The 15,551-nt window shown below is 47.8% G+C and overlaps 1 protein-coding gene across 10 annotated transcripts in view; it reads left to right on the top strand.

The window, feature by feature from the left end:
* Positions 1 to 3,333: 3,333 nt before the first annotated feature.
* Positions 3,334 to 15,551, top strand: part of kmt2e (lysine (K)-specific methyltransferase 2E) — a 29,650-nt gene continuing 17,432 nt past the window's right edge. For 5 of the 10 annotated variants that reach the window (XM_028954824.1, XM_028954822.1, XM_028954825.1 and 2 more), the window contains exons 1-3: positions 10,901 to 11,536; positions 12,058 to 12,224; positions 12,809 to 12,993. In XM_028954824.1, coding sequence (XP_028810657.1) covers positions 12,923 to 12,993 — 71 coding nt within the window. In that variant the 5' untranslated portion in view covers positions 10,901 to 11,536; positions 12,058 to 12,224; positions 12,809 to 12,922. Of the gene's footprint in view, positions 7,859 to 8,111; positions 8,611 to 9,019; positions 9,156 to 9,226; positions 9,376 to 10,900; positions 11,537 to 12,057; positions 12,225 to 12,808; positions 12,994 to 15,551 lie in introns of those variants that run through there. The other 5 variants (XM_028954816.1, XM_028954817.1, XM_028954821.1 and 2 more) reach the window with 5 other exon arrangements.

The raw sequence follows: 15,551 nt of genomic DNA, 5'->3' as shown, positions 1-15,551 counted from the left end.
CTGCATTGTTGCCACAATTTGTATATGTATAAACAGTAGATCTTAATGTATTATGGATTAGATACTCTTAAGAATATATATGTATACCATAATGGTATGTATCAAAGGTGCTGAGATGGATGGAAATATAGCAACGTAAAATTACTTTGGCCTTGGGCAGATTCCTGACCCATTCCTCAGTGTAGAACATTCCTTTTTTTGTTCATTCCTGCCCCCAAACACACACTCAAAGTACTAATACATCATTCCACAGTTCTCTGTCTGCATAAGTAGAACTGGTTACAACACTGACAAAACACCTTATATCAATATAAAAAGGCTTTACGTTAAGATCATGACGAGCTTTAACGTCACCAGGGCCGTGGAAAAGCTTCCACTTAGAGTCTAACACCATCTAGTGGATGCTGGGCGATGGAGATTCTAACCTAGACTAAAATCATAATGTTGTACTACCAAATGTCACATTTGCCAGTCATATTGCGTGGCATGTTGAAAAGGCCATCCACTGTTAATAGTATTTCATTTATTTAATGTATAAAGTTTTCTTCATAATTTGCTCTCTCATATATATATATATACACACACACACACAAATAAATTGTAAATGTTATGAGATACATATATATCTTAATACAATGACTTTATATATATCCAACAGCTATCTAAGTGTATGCACTTATTATGCCCCTCAACACATTATGTATCACAATGACAATCACTTCACTTATGTGTAGTGACATTACAGATATTTAAATGAAATATAGCCAAACATTTTGAAACTTAACCAACCTGCTCTTAGATTCCTGCTATGTTCCTGCAATAATTGCAAAGTGAAATCTCTAGGACAGTACTAAACATTTTGCAAACCGGGACAGTACCACACATTATAATAATAAAAAAAAGACCATATTAAGTGTTCTTTACAACTTAGTTTTATTAATTATTATGTAAAACACATAAACCAAACCATATAATGGCCTATATGCGCTCCCACCTGTTACTCGGGGATATCGCAGAAGCCAGGCCCCGCCCAGCCAGCGTTAACTGGCCAGGAGGGGCGCAATAATCGGGACAAACACCGGGGGGCGCCACAGTCGCATCGCTGCAAGGCTGACGCGGAACAACTCTATTAATAGTGAACATAATCACAAACAGGGAATGACAACAAAACATGCTTCAACGAATTAGCGCTTTCAAACAAAACTAATACAAGTTACGCTTAAAAAATAAATCAAATATTTGCTTATCGTCTCGCCACGGATATTATTCAAGAAGGGTAAAAGTTTGTCTTTAAAGCAAGCAGTCGATGAATAAAAGAAAGGAAACGTCCGTGCGAAGCGATCCAGAGGACGCAGGCCACACCTGCAAACGTGTGCGGTCGCCTGTCCCGTCGCCGGCCCAGGTTGTGCCACTCAGGAAACCGCTTGGCCGTCACACATCCGGGCCTACGAGGTGAACTGCAGCCCACACGGTTACTCTGCCTTCAGCCTCATTTCCCCAGCGAGAAAAAAAAAACATCATTTATATATACATTTAATAATTCTCCCTCGGCCATCTCTAAATAACGCGGCGGCGAATTATAAATACGCGACGGGCTAAACAACGCACACGTTCTTGCGAATACGAGCCATAAATAAAAAGGAAGCCTGGTTTCTTTTCTCATCCTCGGGGGTTTGAACGATCTGTGGCATCCGCGCCATTTCATCAGAGCAGAGGACAACATGGCGGACGGTCGGGGGGGAAAAAAAAGGACACTAAAAAATTCATATTATGCCATTATTATTTTCCAGACTCACAAAGGTGGAAAAGAGGTCAAGTTTTTAAATCCTCGGAGAGACGTGTTTGTCGTGTAATGTTATGAAGGCAATTTTCGTGGAATCGCCGCCAGATTGTGTCAGATAAAGTATGTAGCCTTTATATTCGACTAGTAATCCTCGGTGGTGGCGGTCTGTGACAGCCCTGGTGACACATGCGACGGAAGAGCACGGGACACGGAAAGACGAGCGGCACATGGGTGCAGAAAACGCAGAGGGCGTCTTTTTTTTCCGCCTCTGCCTCGATCTTCGAGCGAGGAAAATCGGCTACCAAAACAGGAAACTCCCTTAACACTTTACGCCATGTTTGACTCGGGAGTCGTCCCGCCCCCGTCGAGGTGGAAAAAATTATATACAAGACGCCATCTTACATTAAAAAAAAAAAGAGACCGAAGTTCACGCGTAAAGGCTACGGACGCGTAGCGTCGACGGCAACTGCACAACATGCTCGCGTCGAGGCGTCTTGCGAGAGCGTCCGGACGCCCCACGCCGCGGGACCCGCTGCCCTTCGACGCGGACTACGCGCCGCGTGGCGCTCCTCTAATGGCGCCCGGTGGAGACGGCCCCGCCGCTGAATCTCCGGCTGTGCCACTCTCCCCTCTCAGCTCGGCCGACCGCCCGCGTCTCACGCCGAATGATGTCACCGCGAGCCAACCGGCTCCGCCGGGCGAGAACAATGCGCGTACTATTCGACGCGGGCGCCGTCATTCAGGCTGCTGGGCGTCGGGCGGGGCTCTTGTGGGGGGGAAAGTCGCCATTTTGACCCGCGTTTACGGGAAGAGTCAACCTACGGAATATTTCCACTGGCCAGTGACTAATTGATGTGCCGTCTCGGAGTATTTAAAAGCCCGAATTGTTGCGTTGTTGTTGTCGTTGTCGTCGCCGTCGTCGTAGGACCCGTTAGTCTAAATACGGAAGCATTTACCTACTGAATAAACTTAAGCTAACCCGCCAACGCGGTCTTGGCTGCCTGGTGGAGTCTGTACGTCGCGACTGCGCATGCGCGGGGAGATGCGGTTCGGCCAAATCGATGCCTACAAGTGGGGGAGGGTTCTTGTATTAGATTTGGGAATGGGATTAGAAGGTTTAAACCGTCTGTTCACCCAAAAAAAATGATAGACTGTTTACGAGATCGGTCCGTCGCGGATTTTCTAAACCCGACGGACGCAACGCTAAATGTATTGGATCTGACGATGTGCTCAGCTGCGATTCGTAGACACTGGAATCAGTATTTATTATTTAAACGCCCCAAGATCCATTGCCAGATATTTGTTTACACACCGATATATTTTCGTGCCCACCCAGCTTCACTAAGAAAATACTGTTCTTGTGTAAGGTGGTTACATAACACATTTTTCTTCTTCCTGCCACCTTATTGGGCAGCGCACTTCGATGCTCATTCTCAGTTTTGTAAATACAGTTTTTTTTTTTTTTTTGCAAAAGTATATGAATGAAATTGCCACGGCAGTCTGTTATGAAATACAAGAGCAAGACGGTTTATAGAGCATTTCGTTTTGCTTATAGATCGATTTTGTTTGGTAATATGTAATAAACGTTTCAAGCAAATTATCATCCGTTTCAATTAATACACAGCTGACAAAATGCAATACAATTAATCAATTAAATCACAATGGTTTTACTTCATAAAAGTAATTTCACCCTGAAACAAATTGTGATTCCGGCAAAATAAAACCTATGTATTCTTCCATGAACAGACGAACTCCTGTAAAGCTGATTGTTATCTACCAGTCAAGGAAGATGTCAGACATGAAAAGCACACCGCGCAGCATAAATCACCACAATGAAGCCGCATACGCCGTACGGGCGAACTTTCCTATCCGTCCCCGCCGCCCCTGTAAAGCTGAGCGGGGAACCCCGCAGGTCGTGGAGGCGGGGCCCGATTTGACAGGCAGGAGGGGGTCGCGGGGGGAGGCGGGGCCACGGCAGTTCTGCCAGGGCCGCCATTTTTGCACAGGGAAAAGAGACAGGGTAGTGGGGATCTAGTTTCCAACAGTCGTTGTAGGTAGGGCAGAATTAAAATAGCCTTAACTCACCAAAAGTGTGTTTTGAGTTGTTACGAGGCTGGTAAGAGGACAACTCCGCGTACAGGATCATTTGTGCGGCGATCGGTCGTCTATTTTAGCATTGTTATTGTTATAGATCCGCAGTGGAGACCGAAGTATTGTTTTGGTTGTGTGGAGGAACGGGCGGCGGGGGTCTCACCCGGATCCCCTGTTTCTTCATTAATTAAAGGTGAGTTGTGCTATTACTGTCATAAGTTGCGGTCGGTTTTGACGCTGTTTCTACCTGGATCTTCTGCATATTCCTGTCAGCTTACTGACTTCATGTGGGTCTCGTGGCTACGGATGCTAAGGGAATGGATACGAATTTTAAAAATTTGTACATACATTTTTTTAAGAATTGATATTCTGTGGGATATGTTGAACATATGATCATCTTCGGAACTGGCAAGAGTACATTTTCTTTAGTCCAGACAGGCTAGGTGATGATACAACAGCGCACTTAAATTTAGCAGACTAGCCTGCTAGCCTGTTAAGCTGGATATCCTTATAGCTAGTTGCATGGCTTGGCTCTATTTTAATGATGTAAAAATGGGAATAGATGAAGGTTTTGTTTTCGTAACTTTTGAGGTCATAACAGTATGCAACAACCGCCTAGATAGGCATCACCAAATGCGTACTGTTGGCGTGTTAGCCTTCTGCCAGATCCGGTGTTCGTCTCAGACCGTTATATTTACGATATATTTCTGTACGATTTTACTGTGGACAAGAATAACATATTAAGTTATTAGCACTTGAATGCAAATGGAGCGAATTCGCAAAAATGACGTTTGCCACGTTGGGCGCCTCCGGCTTTGCATTATCATCGGTAGAAGGTGCGATGAAGCCAGCGTTGTATCCTGTTAAATCGCTCGTTCGCGCTTTCCAAAGACGAACGGAGGCGACGGCGGCGTCGTTTACATGGCGATTCATTTGTAACCTGTGCGCTCCTACTCTACCGTGAGTCGCACTACTCTTCCCGATGGCTGCACACAACCAATGTTGCCTTTCACCCCGGATGACTCAAACGCAAAAGTGGTGTAAATGAATACAGTTGCGTTTAGAAGCACGAATGTCTATACTAAGGAAGGCACACATCGAGGCCGGAAAGGGTTCGTCCCAGTGTACGTACAAGAGGCGAGCAAAGCAAGCTAAGCTAACAAAGTACAATTCATTCCTTAATTTAGATTCAGAGTAGATGGGACTGAACTGCTGCAAACGTGGGGGAGGGGACACATGCTTTTAAAAATGAGGGAATTACCTTAGGAATCTTACCTCGACCGACTTACTGTATCTGTAACTCATAAGTCACACAGACCGAAAATAAGGCGAATAAAGATAAATTTAATTCCGTTTTGCGGAAACGAGGCATTCTGGGTGATGCCGATCCTTATGCTGGGTGCCTTGAAAACATGTTCGCTTATTGTTCTGCACGTGTACTGCACGCCTACATTGAAGATTCTTTAGAAAAAAATTAAGCATTTAGGGAAATTTTTATCAATGTATCATAAGCATATGGGAACGCACGGCTAGTAATTGGCTAATATGCTAGTTAGCTTACCCAGCCAAACGCATTCATCTTGGCAATTTTGCCACTTGGGTTTTAATTCCCCTGTATTAGCCTGTAAAGTACATTTTGTGGGTTTACCTTTCACAAATCATAAGCTAAATCGTATAAGTAAATTCACGGAGTCCAACCAAAGAGTGCTAATAGGCTAACAAACGCAAGCTAGCTCCGCTAACTCGGCACCGACGCGGCTTAATTCCCAACCGTGGAAATCGTCGCTTCGACGCGAGACGTCAAGTTAAATTGGCATTTCACAAAATGGATACTTAAGAGAGACAGTGTGAAACAGGCGATGGGGCGCTTTCGCCGCCGTTTCCTCGTCGTGTCGAGGACTCCCTGACCACGGGGACTTTGTCGGTGTCCTTAGTGGGGAAAAAGCGCTATGAAGATGGCGGCCGGGCGGCTGGTGTTGTGGTAATTTAATATGTTCATCCCTTCCACACCCCTACATCGGGTGAGCTGACTGCAGCGCCAACACACTTGCGGACAAGAAACTGCACAACACGGTCGACCCGGAATAGCCATCTTTCTTTTCCTTTTTTTTCTTTTTAATTTAGTTACGTTGAAATAATTCATGTCATTTCCCCAGCGATTTTATTCTGCGGAGTTTCGTTATTATTATTTCTTAAACCCGAATGTGGCTAATTCGTTAGCATCGGTTTCTTCTCTCTGACTGCCCAGCGTCCAGTTCGCTTGCACGATAGCTGTAATAAAGATAATAAAATAAAAAAAAAAAAGAAACATGGAATGTCCGTCGCACGCTCGATCCGCGACCTCCTGCTCTCTGCAGAGTGGCGTTGACTCGATGGCCGCCGCTAGCATGGTGTACGTGTTGGTGGAGGTACGGCGGGGGATTATGTGACGGGCAGCAGACGCAGTTGCCAGATGTATTAGCCGCCCTGTAGTATTTTGCTGGACCCGCACCTTTATTGTGCGGGGTTTGTGCGGCCACGGCGAATGTGGGTGTCTTTTGTCTGACTGTGGATCAGATTTATTTCGGTGCGCTCCGTTGTTGGCAGGTTGTCATATAGTGGCGTTACATAAAGGGATAGAGGGCAAATATGCAGTACTTTGTAGACAGAACAATGGGGGATTTATTACAGCCCCCCTAAACTCTTAGCTATCTCTGGGAGGATGCTGCCTTCCCAATTCATCCAGAGGAATAAGCCAAAATAAACCTTTTTGTTTCAATCCCCCTCTTTCTAGATACTTTTCTGTAACTACAGTGTATTTTATAGGTTTGTGGTACCACCATTTGAAATCCTGTTCGTACTCTCTGGAGTACAACTCTCTGGAGAATCTGTGATTTATGTAGAGCCGATCTGGGTACAGTAAACAGTATATATATATACTTATATGTACGGTTCAGACATAGTACTGTTCTCTAGGGTTTGGTTCCATTTTCTAGGAAGGTGTCATTGCTATAAAAACTACATAAAACATAATGATTTATGTGCAGGGTATAATACACGACCATTTATATGACACTCTGGGCCATATGGATGGCCTGCTCCATGAACCCTTTTCTGCTGGGTCTAATACCTATTTGGAGAAGGACCCTGTGGGTTTTCTCCTCACCTCTCAGGTGACACTGAACAGATGCTTACTGTGGTACTTAAGTGATTGCATAAGTAATAGACTGAGATGTCGGGTTAAATTACAGCCCCCCCCTCCCCTCTTTCAATATTATAGTCTTCCTAATCACAGCAGAATGCATATTCTGTAGTACTTCCAACATGGGTAGAGATCAATTACTAAAGGGAAGCAGTTGCATTAGTAAGGTGTTGTGTGAAAGTAATGTTCCGTATTCGGTTCGAGAACGTGACCAAAATGTGAGCTGTTTACTGTTACAAAAGTCAAATCTTTCCCATGCTTGGCTTCCTGGACGATAGTGTTCAGGCAAAGCCTCTGTTTTGAATAGTCCTTCATCAGATTCTAACTTCCTTTGTAGGCCGCACGCCAAGTCTGCTCCAAGACCAGTGGCAGACACAGGCATATTTTATTTATGGGCCTCATGCTTCTCCCCCCAGGTTTCTTCTATTACTGGTATTTGGAGGGTCCCTGTGTGACAATCGTCGCCCCTTTTAAACCACGCCGTCGAGTTCATCAGTAGTCCCACCCACCCGTTTTTCTCGTCTGCTAGACAGATGAAACCGCGTCAGCCCCAAATGTCTCAAAGTTGCCTAACTTCCTGCCTGCCGGGACAATCTGGGCCATGTCTCTCTCTCTCTCTCTCTCTCTCTCTCTCTCCATCTCTCTGTTTGCATTTGGCTGTGAGGGAGAGGAACACAACCGACAACATGGTTTCTGCAGCTGGTGCTGGGGGGGGGGCTTTTACACGTTCACAGAGGCCCGCGCGCACAGGGTGTATTCCGTGTCCTTGACCTGGCTGAAGATTTCACGCCGTCCTTGTTTGGGTAGGTCCCCTCTCAGGAGCTTGTTCAATTTCTCGGCCATGCTTCACTTAAGAACGAGGGCAGGTTTATCTACTTGGGAAAAGATCTCAGTCTCCTGCAGGAGGGATAAAATGGGCCCGAAATCAAAAATGTCTCTGGCGCGCAGCAGTAACCCTCTCCTCAGCGACTCCAACCCCGTTAGCATTTGAAATAGCCGCGAGTGTGTGCCGTTGCCTTGGCTGTGTCGCACTGTGTTTGCTTGCTGTGTTGACAGAGAGAGACATGGAGAGGTGAACCGCATCACGCCTGTCTGGGTGGGTGGTGGCGGTGGGACGACGGGGAGCCCGGCTGTCTCATGGGACGCACCTCCCATGATGAGACCACTTCATGCCCCATGTCAAAGCCTGATATGGAGAGACCTTTCTGTCCACGCGCATCCACCGCGCTCGTTTTCCAGATATTTCTCGAGTTTGGCTTGGGGGTGGAGCCGTACCTTTGGCTGTGATCTTATGGGAGATGGCAGATATAAACATGTATGTACCGTCACTTCTCCCATGACACACGTCTTTACTTATGCGTCTTATATTCTTAATGAATATATTATTACAACTTCCCCTCTGCCAGTGCCATGTTGTTAAGAGATCAGTAACGTTGGACTCTAAACCGCCCTCTACTGGATGTATGGATTTACGTTGAGTATGTGGACCATGTCAGTTGACATGTCTCACATGGACGTCCTTCCGTTACAGGGAGCATAAATGCGCCTGATTAAGGTACAGTTAGTCTTATTAGCATTACATTTATATTTTACATTTTCAGCATTTATCGGACACCCTTATCCAGAGCAAGTTACAGGGACAGTCCCCCCCCGGAGCAACTTAGGGTTAAGTGTCTTGCTCAGGGACACAATGGTAGTAAGTGGTATTTGAACCTGGGTCTTCTGGTTCATAAGCGAGTGTGTTACCCACTAGGCTACTACCACCCTAGCAGAGAGAGATCTACTTGGTCCTTAAAAGCCAAGCAGTGTGCACCGTTGCAGACATCGCAGGAAATCGGACGAAGGCCACCGGGACAGGGACAGTCATCGAACGAAACCCTCCAATGTCCTCTCTCATCACCCCCTCCCTGTCACTTCCGAATCGTGAAACCCGAAACCCCAACTCTGTACCTGATTCTCCGCAGAGAAGCGGCGGAGTCCGAGCGTAACCTTGTGTCCTAAACACTGACGCTGCTGCACGGCGCCCGCAGCTCCAGCACGGAGGCTGGCATCTCCGCCGAGTCACATGGTCCAGGGCGCACAGAGTGCGCCGAGGCTCAGGTAACCCTCCTTTTTGTAGTTGTGCCACTGTCTGTAAGCGATCCCTCTCACGGATCCCACCTTTCTGACAGGTGGCCCCCCCACCCCAGGCTGGCCCGGCCGCTGCAGCTGGCACTTCCTGTAGCGCTGGAGCCCGTGTGGCGCGTGCGCGTTGCCGCACCAACGCCAAATTGCGAGGCGTAATCGATCGCGCAGCTGAGAGCCTAATGGAGCCTGAGTGGTCCGTGCTGTTCATTGCCTCTTCCCTCTCAGCTCCCCCCATTCATTCACTGTCGGTGACACCTGCACTGGGCTCTGGGGGGGGGCACACATACACATGGAGGGTTTATGCCTTTATTTACATCTACTAACCCCAGAGAACTCCGCTGTATCCAGCAACAAGGCAGACAGCAGGCTAGGAGGTCATTAGCTTAAACCTCATTAACCGTCTGTGTGTGTGTGTGTGTGTGTGTGTGTGTTAGAGAGAGAGAGAGAGATAGATAAAGGAAGCTAGAGAGCATGAGCTTTGCCTTGGGAATGTTTGGTGTATTTTCCTCTCTCTCTCCTCTCGACACACACTCGCACACACAGCTGGATCTGGCCTGGGGCCATCTTTGTCTGCCAGTAGAGGTTAGCGTACTCTGTGTGTGATTTTTGTCTTGTGTACTTTGCTGCTTATAGGTAGTGCCATCCATTGAAATGTGTAGGACCTTTTTTTGTTTGTTCTGTAGGTGGCACACACACACACACACACACACACACACAAACACACACACACTCCAGCTCTGTCAAGCATGCACACACTGCATAACTGCAAGGCTTGTGTGTGTTCACCTTGCGTAGGGCAGCGTTGGCAGAGTTGACACCACGGTGCCTGCTTTGTAGGAGGCATCAGTCGGTTCTTACTGTGTGTTTGAGTGTGGGAGTCTGTGTGTGTGTGTGTGTGGATGCTTGCTCACTCGCTCCTGCATGCACACACACACACACACACGCCTGGATGACTCAGCCTGCGCGAGTGGTGTGAAGTCACATCAACGCGACACCGGGAGGCAGAGCTTCTGCTGGAATCCCGCTCTGTCCCCATCTCTCTCTCTCTCTCCCCATCCCCGCTCTCTTCTTATCCTCCTCACAGCGATGTGTGGACAGGGAGGGAGGAAGGACCACCTCGGCGCTGCTGTCCTCTGCTGTGCCTGTGCAGAATAATGAGAGTGCGTGCCTGCGTCCACCATCTTTTTCATTTATTAAAAATGTTCCCCCTCTTTCTCCCGTTGATCACTGCATCTTTACCAGTTTACATGGTTTAAATTAAAATCATGTGCTTTCAAACAAGGCAGCTAATTTAATGTTTTTTTAATTTAAATAAATTTTTTATTAAAGCAGACTATTTTCCTACCCCATCCCCACCACTCGTCTGCCTCTCGCACTGGTGCAACGTATTAGAGGTGCTTTTGAACGGCCTCTGTCTGCCTCCTTTTTTTTATTAGGCTCCGTATCTGCGGCGCTCCCCTTTCCTTCCGTGCCCTCCGAGGGAAGGAGGGGCGGTGGGAGACACGGAGTAGAGAAGGGAGGGAGGGAGGGAGGGAGGGGTGTACAATTTTTGGTCCAATGTTCCTCTGCTGGTTGACTGACCACACTGCTAAAGGAAGTGGGCGGAGCCGAGGTTGTTGGAGTGCTGTTGCGTTTAACCAGGAATGCTCTGTGTGTGTGTGTGTGTGTGTGTGAGTTCACCCCCCCCCCCCCCCCTTTCCTTCCCTTCCTTGTGTTAGGGTTGGGAAGGAGCAAGTGAGGGGAGGGCGGGGCGGTGCGGAGCGGTTATCAGACGGAGGGACGAGGGCGCCTGCGTGCATTTTTTAACCGTGACAGCAGGATTCCCTCGCCGAAGAAGCCAGCGCGCGCGCTCTGCCCCGAACACGCGTCCCTCCTCGCCGCGGCCGCCCTGTCAGGCGCTCTGCTTCGCTGTGTCCTTACGCGAAGCCCACTGCTGTTGATGAGACGCGGGGCAGTGGGGAAGTATGCTATTGTTCAGCACTGTGGTGTCTCCTCTGAAAGAACACACACACACACACACATATATGGCAACACACCCCAATTAATTCCCCCAGATAGCCTGTTGTCTCCTTCAGTCTCTCGCTTTTTGGGGCCGCAGCCTTTTTGTTTCTCCTGCACACCCCTTTCATGTCTAGTGCCCCCCCCCTTCCTTTTTGAACGTCCTTCACTTCCCCTGTTCCCTGGATTCGTTCTCTTCCTACTGTTCGCTGTTTTTCTTCCCTCTCTACCTCCTTTTTTCTGCATTTGGATGGAGGCCTTTATGCCCAAATCAATCATTGCCTGGTAGAGGCGGCGTGTGCAGACAGCAGCTTCGGCATCAGATGAAATATGCAGTTCCTAGAGTGACACTGCAGGTGTGTGTGTGTGTGTGTGTGTGTGTGTGTGTGCGTGTGTGTGTGTTCATTCACCTATACAGGTGAATCCGATGTGAGAACCAGGGAAGATGTGTGGAATCGTATGTGTGGTAATGTGCTCATCTTTTTATGGTGCGACCTAGAGTCTGTTGTCTTCACACCTGTCGCTCTTTTTAAACCCCACACACGATCAGCAGCATTTGTTGTTTCAGGAATGCTTTACACACACACACACACACACACACACATGCGCACTCTCTCCACACAAAATCTAGAGAACATGCATGCCTATTATAACACTCCCATTGCCACTTGTGTGTGTTTTTTTTTTTTTTTTTTTTTACCATAAAGCTTTCTGCATCTAATCTGATTGGCGTGTCTGTCAGTTCGTCCTCAATGATACATGACTACTATATTTTTATGTGAAAAAAAGATAGAAAGTGATTGGTTTTATCATTTAGATACACAGCACAATTTCACACAATGAATATTGTCCTCTGCATTTAACCTGTGACCCTTAGTGAGAAGTGGGCAGCCATGAAAGACGCACGGGGAGCAGCGTGTGGGGACGGTGCCTAGATCAAGGGGACCTCAGTGGCACCTTGAAGATTCGGGATTTGAGCCCACAACCCTTCAGTGCCCCAAATTCGACACATTGTGTGTTTTTAACGTGCAGGGTTCGTATTTGGTGAGTTGAATGTTAGACGGGTGCAATCTGAGCATTTCCCTCTCACCCCTCCTTCCCCTCTCCGTCGACTCCTGCTTGCACGTTCATGAATGCACCAGACCGTTCTGCAGCTCCCCCTTGTGGCGCTGCAGAGGGGGCGCGGTCAGGCTGGGAGGGCGGGATTGTGGCGTTTGCGCAGTTTGTTAATCCGGGTTTCACCTTCCAGCAGCTGCTCTCCCTCTGCGATATCTGGGGGCCGAAAGCTCTTTACCAGGGGAGGGGGAAATTTGGCCCGTTCTCCCCCAGCCCCGCCTCCACGCGCCGAGCCACAGTTCTCCCCCAGCCCAGGATTTTTATTTTTTTTTTAATTCAACCATGAACCATGAGTGCTCAGGGAGAAAAAGACTCACTTCCTGTTTGAAACCATTTCTAGATTCGGAGTAGCCGTCTTGTTCAGTACAGTGGACTTTCCCGCAGATTGATGCAACATTTTGACCCGTTGACTCATTGGCGTGTTTTTATTATTTTTTTTATTTAATGCTCATTCTTACCCAATTTCTCTCTCTCTTTCTCTCCCCTCCCTCTCTCTGTCTCTTTTTTTTCAGGCCTCGTGGATGCACTTAGATGTCTGCAATGACTGCTGCAGCTGGCATGCCTCAGTGTTTTGGATACCTATGCTCTGGACTCAGTAGGACAAGAATTTCTCAGCAGAGAACGTCATGAGCATAGTCGTGCCAGCTGGGGTGGACACGGCTGACACCTCATACCTGGACATGGCTGCAGGCTCCGAGTGAGTTCTTCTCTTTCTCTTCCCCACATGCTCTCCGGTTCACACATGCGTCCCTCGCTCTGATGCTCCTCCTCAGGTCACACAGTTGATATTTCATGGCCCTTCACGTCCATGCCAATGAGCAAATCAGTCACATGATTCGCACAGCCTGTAAGAATGAAGGTATACATAATAAATTCTCCCGACGGCCTGATTCCAGATCAGGTGCCGGGTGAAGTGTTGCCCTTGGTAGCCTAACGGCGGAAAGACTGCCGTTTCCCAAAAGTTGGGGTGTGTGTGTCCCTTTAAATCCGTAGCCTCTCCGGGCTGTTGCCTTGACAGCTTGCGTTGCTACGGGAACCTGTCTGGCCGGCCCTCCCTTCTGCAGTGCGCAGGGCCTGTTTCTATGGCGCAGGCTGAGTGACAGCTGGCCCCTCGGGGCGGGTTAGGCGGCCTAAGAGCCTGTGCTCTGCTGTGTTTTAGTCCCTGTCCCCCTGGTCTTTGCTCTTTCCTCAGTCTGTCTGTGTCTGTGCCTTGCTGTGTGTCTGTCAATGTTCTGTCCGTCTTTATATGAACATTTAGTTGCCCGTTCTTTTTAGCCACAGCAGTTGCACATCCTCTTGTGTAGAGGGAAACGTGCAGCCTACTCGCACAGCCACACACACACACACACACACACACACACATTCTGAGGCGTGGTTGTTTCTGCTTGTATGCTTGGGTATCTCTGCAGCAGGTGAAGTGCCAGTGGGCCTGAATAGAGCCGTCATCGAGTGCCCTCGCCTCTGAGACAATGCAGAGCTGCACTCGCCCGTTTAATCCGATCTGTGGCCAGCTCCTGTCATACCTTCATCTCTGCGCTGTCAGAACCCTTCTGTGTGACAGAAGTCACCCTCTCCCACCTTCTCTCCAGCCCGTTTAGAGTGAATCCGTCTCTTCTGTCTTCCTTGTGCTGTGTGTGATGGGAATACTGCAATGTTAGGTGACATGAAGGTGATATCTTGTGCTTTAGACAAATTAATAGGTTGAACATTTTTTTTTTTTTTTTTTGCTTCCTTGTTAAGTGATTTTTTTTTTTTGTCATCCATTAAAAGTGATGTCTCGCTAGAGACTCACCCTCGTTTCATTTACAGCATTTATCAGACGCCCTTATCCTGAGTTACTTACAATCAGTAGGGACACAATGGTAGTAAGTGGGATTTGAACCCGGGTCTTCGGGTTCAAAGGCGTGTGCTACTATCACCCTCATTTCCCAGCGGAACAGTCGAGGGTGAAAGATTGTGTAGTGTGTGAGGCCCTTGTTGCTGATCATTTGAGTAGTGTAACAACACTGACAAGTTTTACAGTGAATCAGTGATCCTGTAGCCTTCTCAAGCCTGGCAACCCTGAGTGGGACTCTGGGTCAAGTCCCTTTGCTCTGTTTATCATTATTAAACTGCGCTAAGATAAGCATAACGTTGAGGAAAAGCAAGATGGTTGCTGATTGGTCGGCCCGGCCTGGAAGTCCCCTTGCTACCTGTTTAATCATTCGTCAGTAGGCCAGGTGTTGTATTTTACCCAGCAGACGTTTCAACATTCCTTCACCCATTTGTCCTTTTTCAGTGGCAAGCTGGGTGTGTACGTGTGTGTGTGTGTGTGTGTGTGTGTGTGTGTACGCGTGTGCACACCTTGCCATGGGCCCGCCCCTGAGGCAGTTCTCACACTCTTGCTTTCACTTTATCGTGCCGCCCGAGAGCGCCAACCGTCTCAGGAAGTGTAGTTAAAGCAGCACCACGAGGTAGGGGAGAAGGTCTGGCAAGGTATGAAATTCACTCTCATTAACACACACACACACACACACACACACACGTGCGAGAGAGAGAGAGAGGAGTGGAAGTGGCTTTATAGCATTGTTCAGGTTCTAGTCGGTTGCCGCAGCAGGTCTTCCTGTTTTGAGTGTGTGTCCATGTGTTTGTTAAGAACATGCTCAGGCTCGTCGTGTCCTCGTGGCCAGCAGAGTGACCATTTTTCTTGCCGTTGTCAGTGCGCCGTTTGTGAGCGTCTGTCAATGAGGCACATGCACACGAACCCGGTGTGATCCTGCGCCAGCGAACATGGTCTTCTGGCACTGAGAGGTTGTGTGTGTGTGTGTGTGTGTGTGTGTGTGCGGCACTCTGTGCAATTTGATGGGCAATCTCTGGGATTTGGTGTGGAGAGGGGGTCTTAACTATGTGACCTTGAAGCAGATACAGTTTCAATGTTATGTGAGTTTGTATGTAAAAAAACGAGTATGAATTGCAGATGCTTTTTTTACTATTACTATTTGGATCATTTGGCCAATGTAAAGATAAACTACTGACTCGTCTTGCTTAAAATTGCCTTTAAAAAAGCCCACCGGAACAGTTCATTATAACATGAATAAAGTGTGAAGTGTGCTAAAAATTTGCATGGATGGCGATAATCACTGGACAGTATTTAAAACCATAATATCGTCTGGCCTCAGCATGTGAGTGTTGGAGTGATAGGAAGCGTGCTGTGGAGTTGTAGATAATTGCTCTGCAGTTCCTCCTTTGCCTCCCGCGGCTGTTAAAAAGGTGTGT

This window comes from Denticeps clupeoides, chromosome 15 (genome assembly GCF_900700375.1).
Source record: "Denticeps clupeoides chromosome 15, fDenClu1.1, whole genome shotgun sequence".
Lineage (NCBI taxonomy): Eukaryota > Metazoa > Chordata > Actinopteri > Clupeiformes > Denticipitidae > Denticeps > Denticeps clupeoides.
Note: the sequence above shows the minus strand (reverse complement) of the source record. Positions and strands in the feature narration are given on the sequence as shown.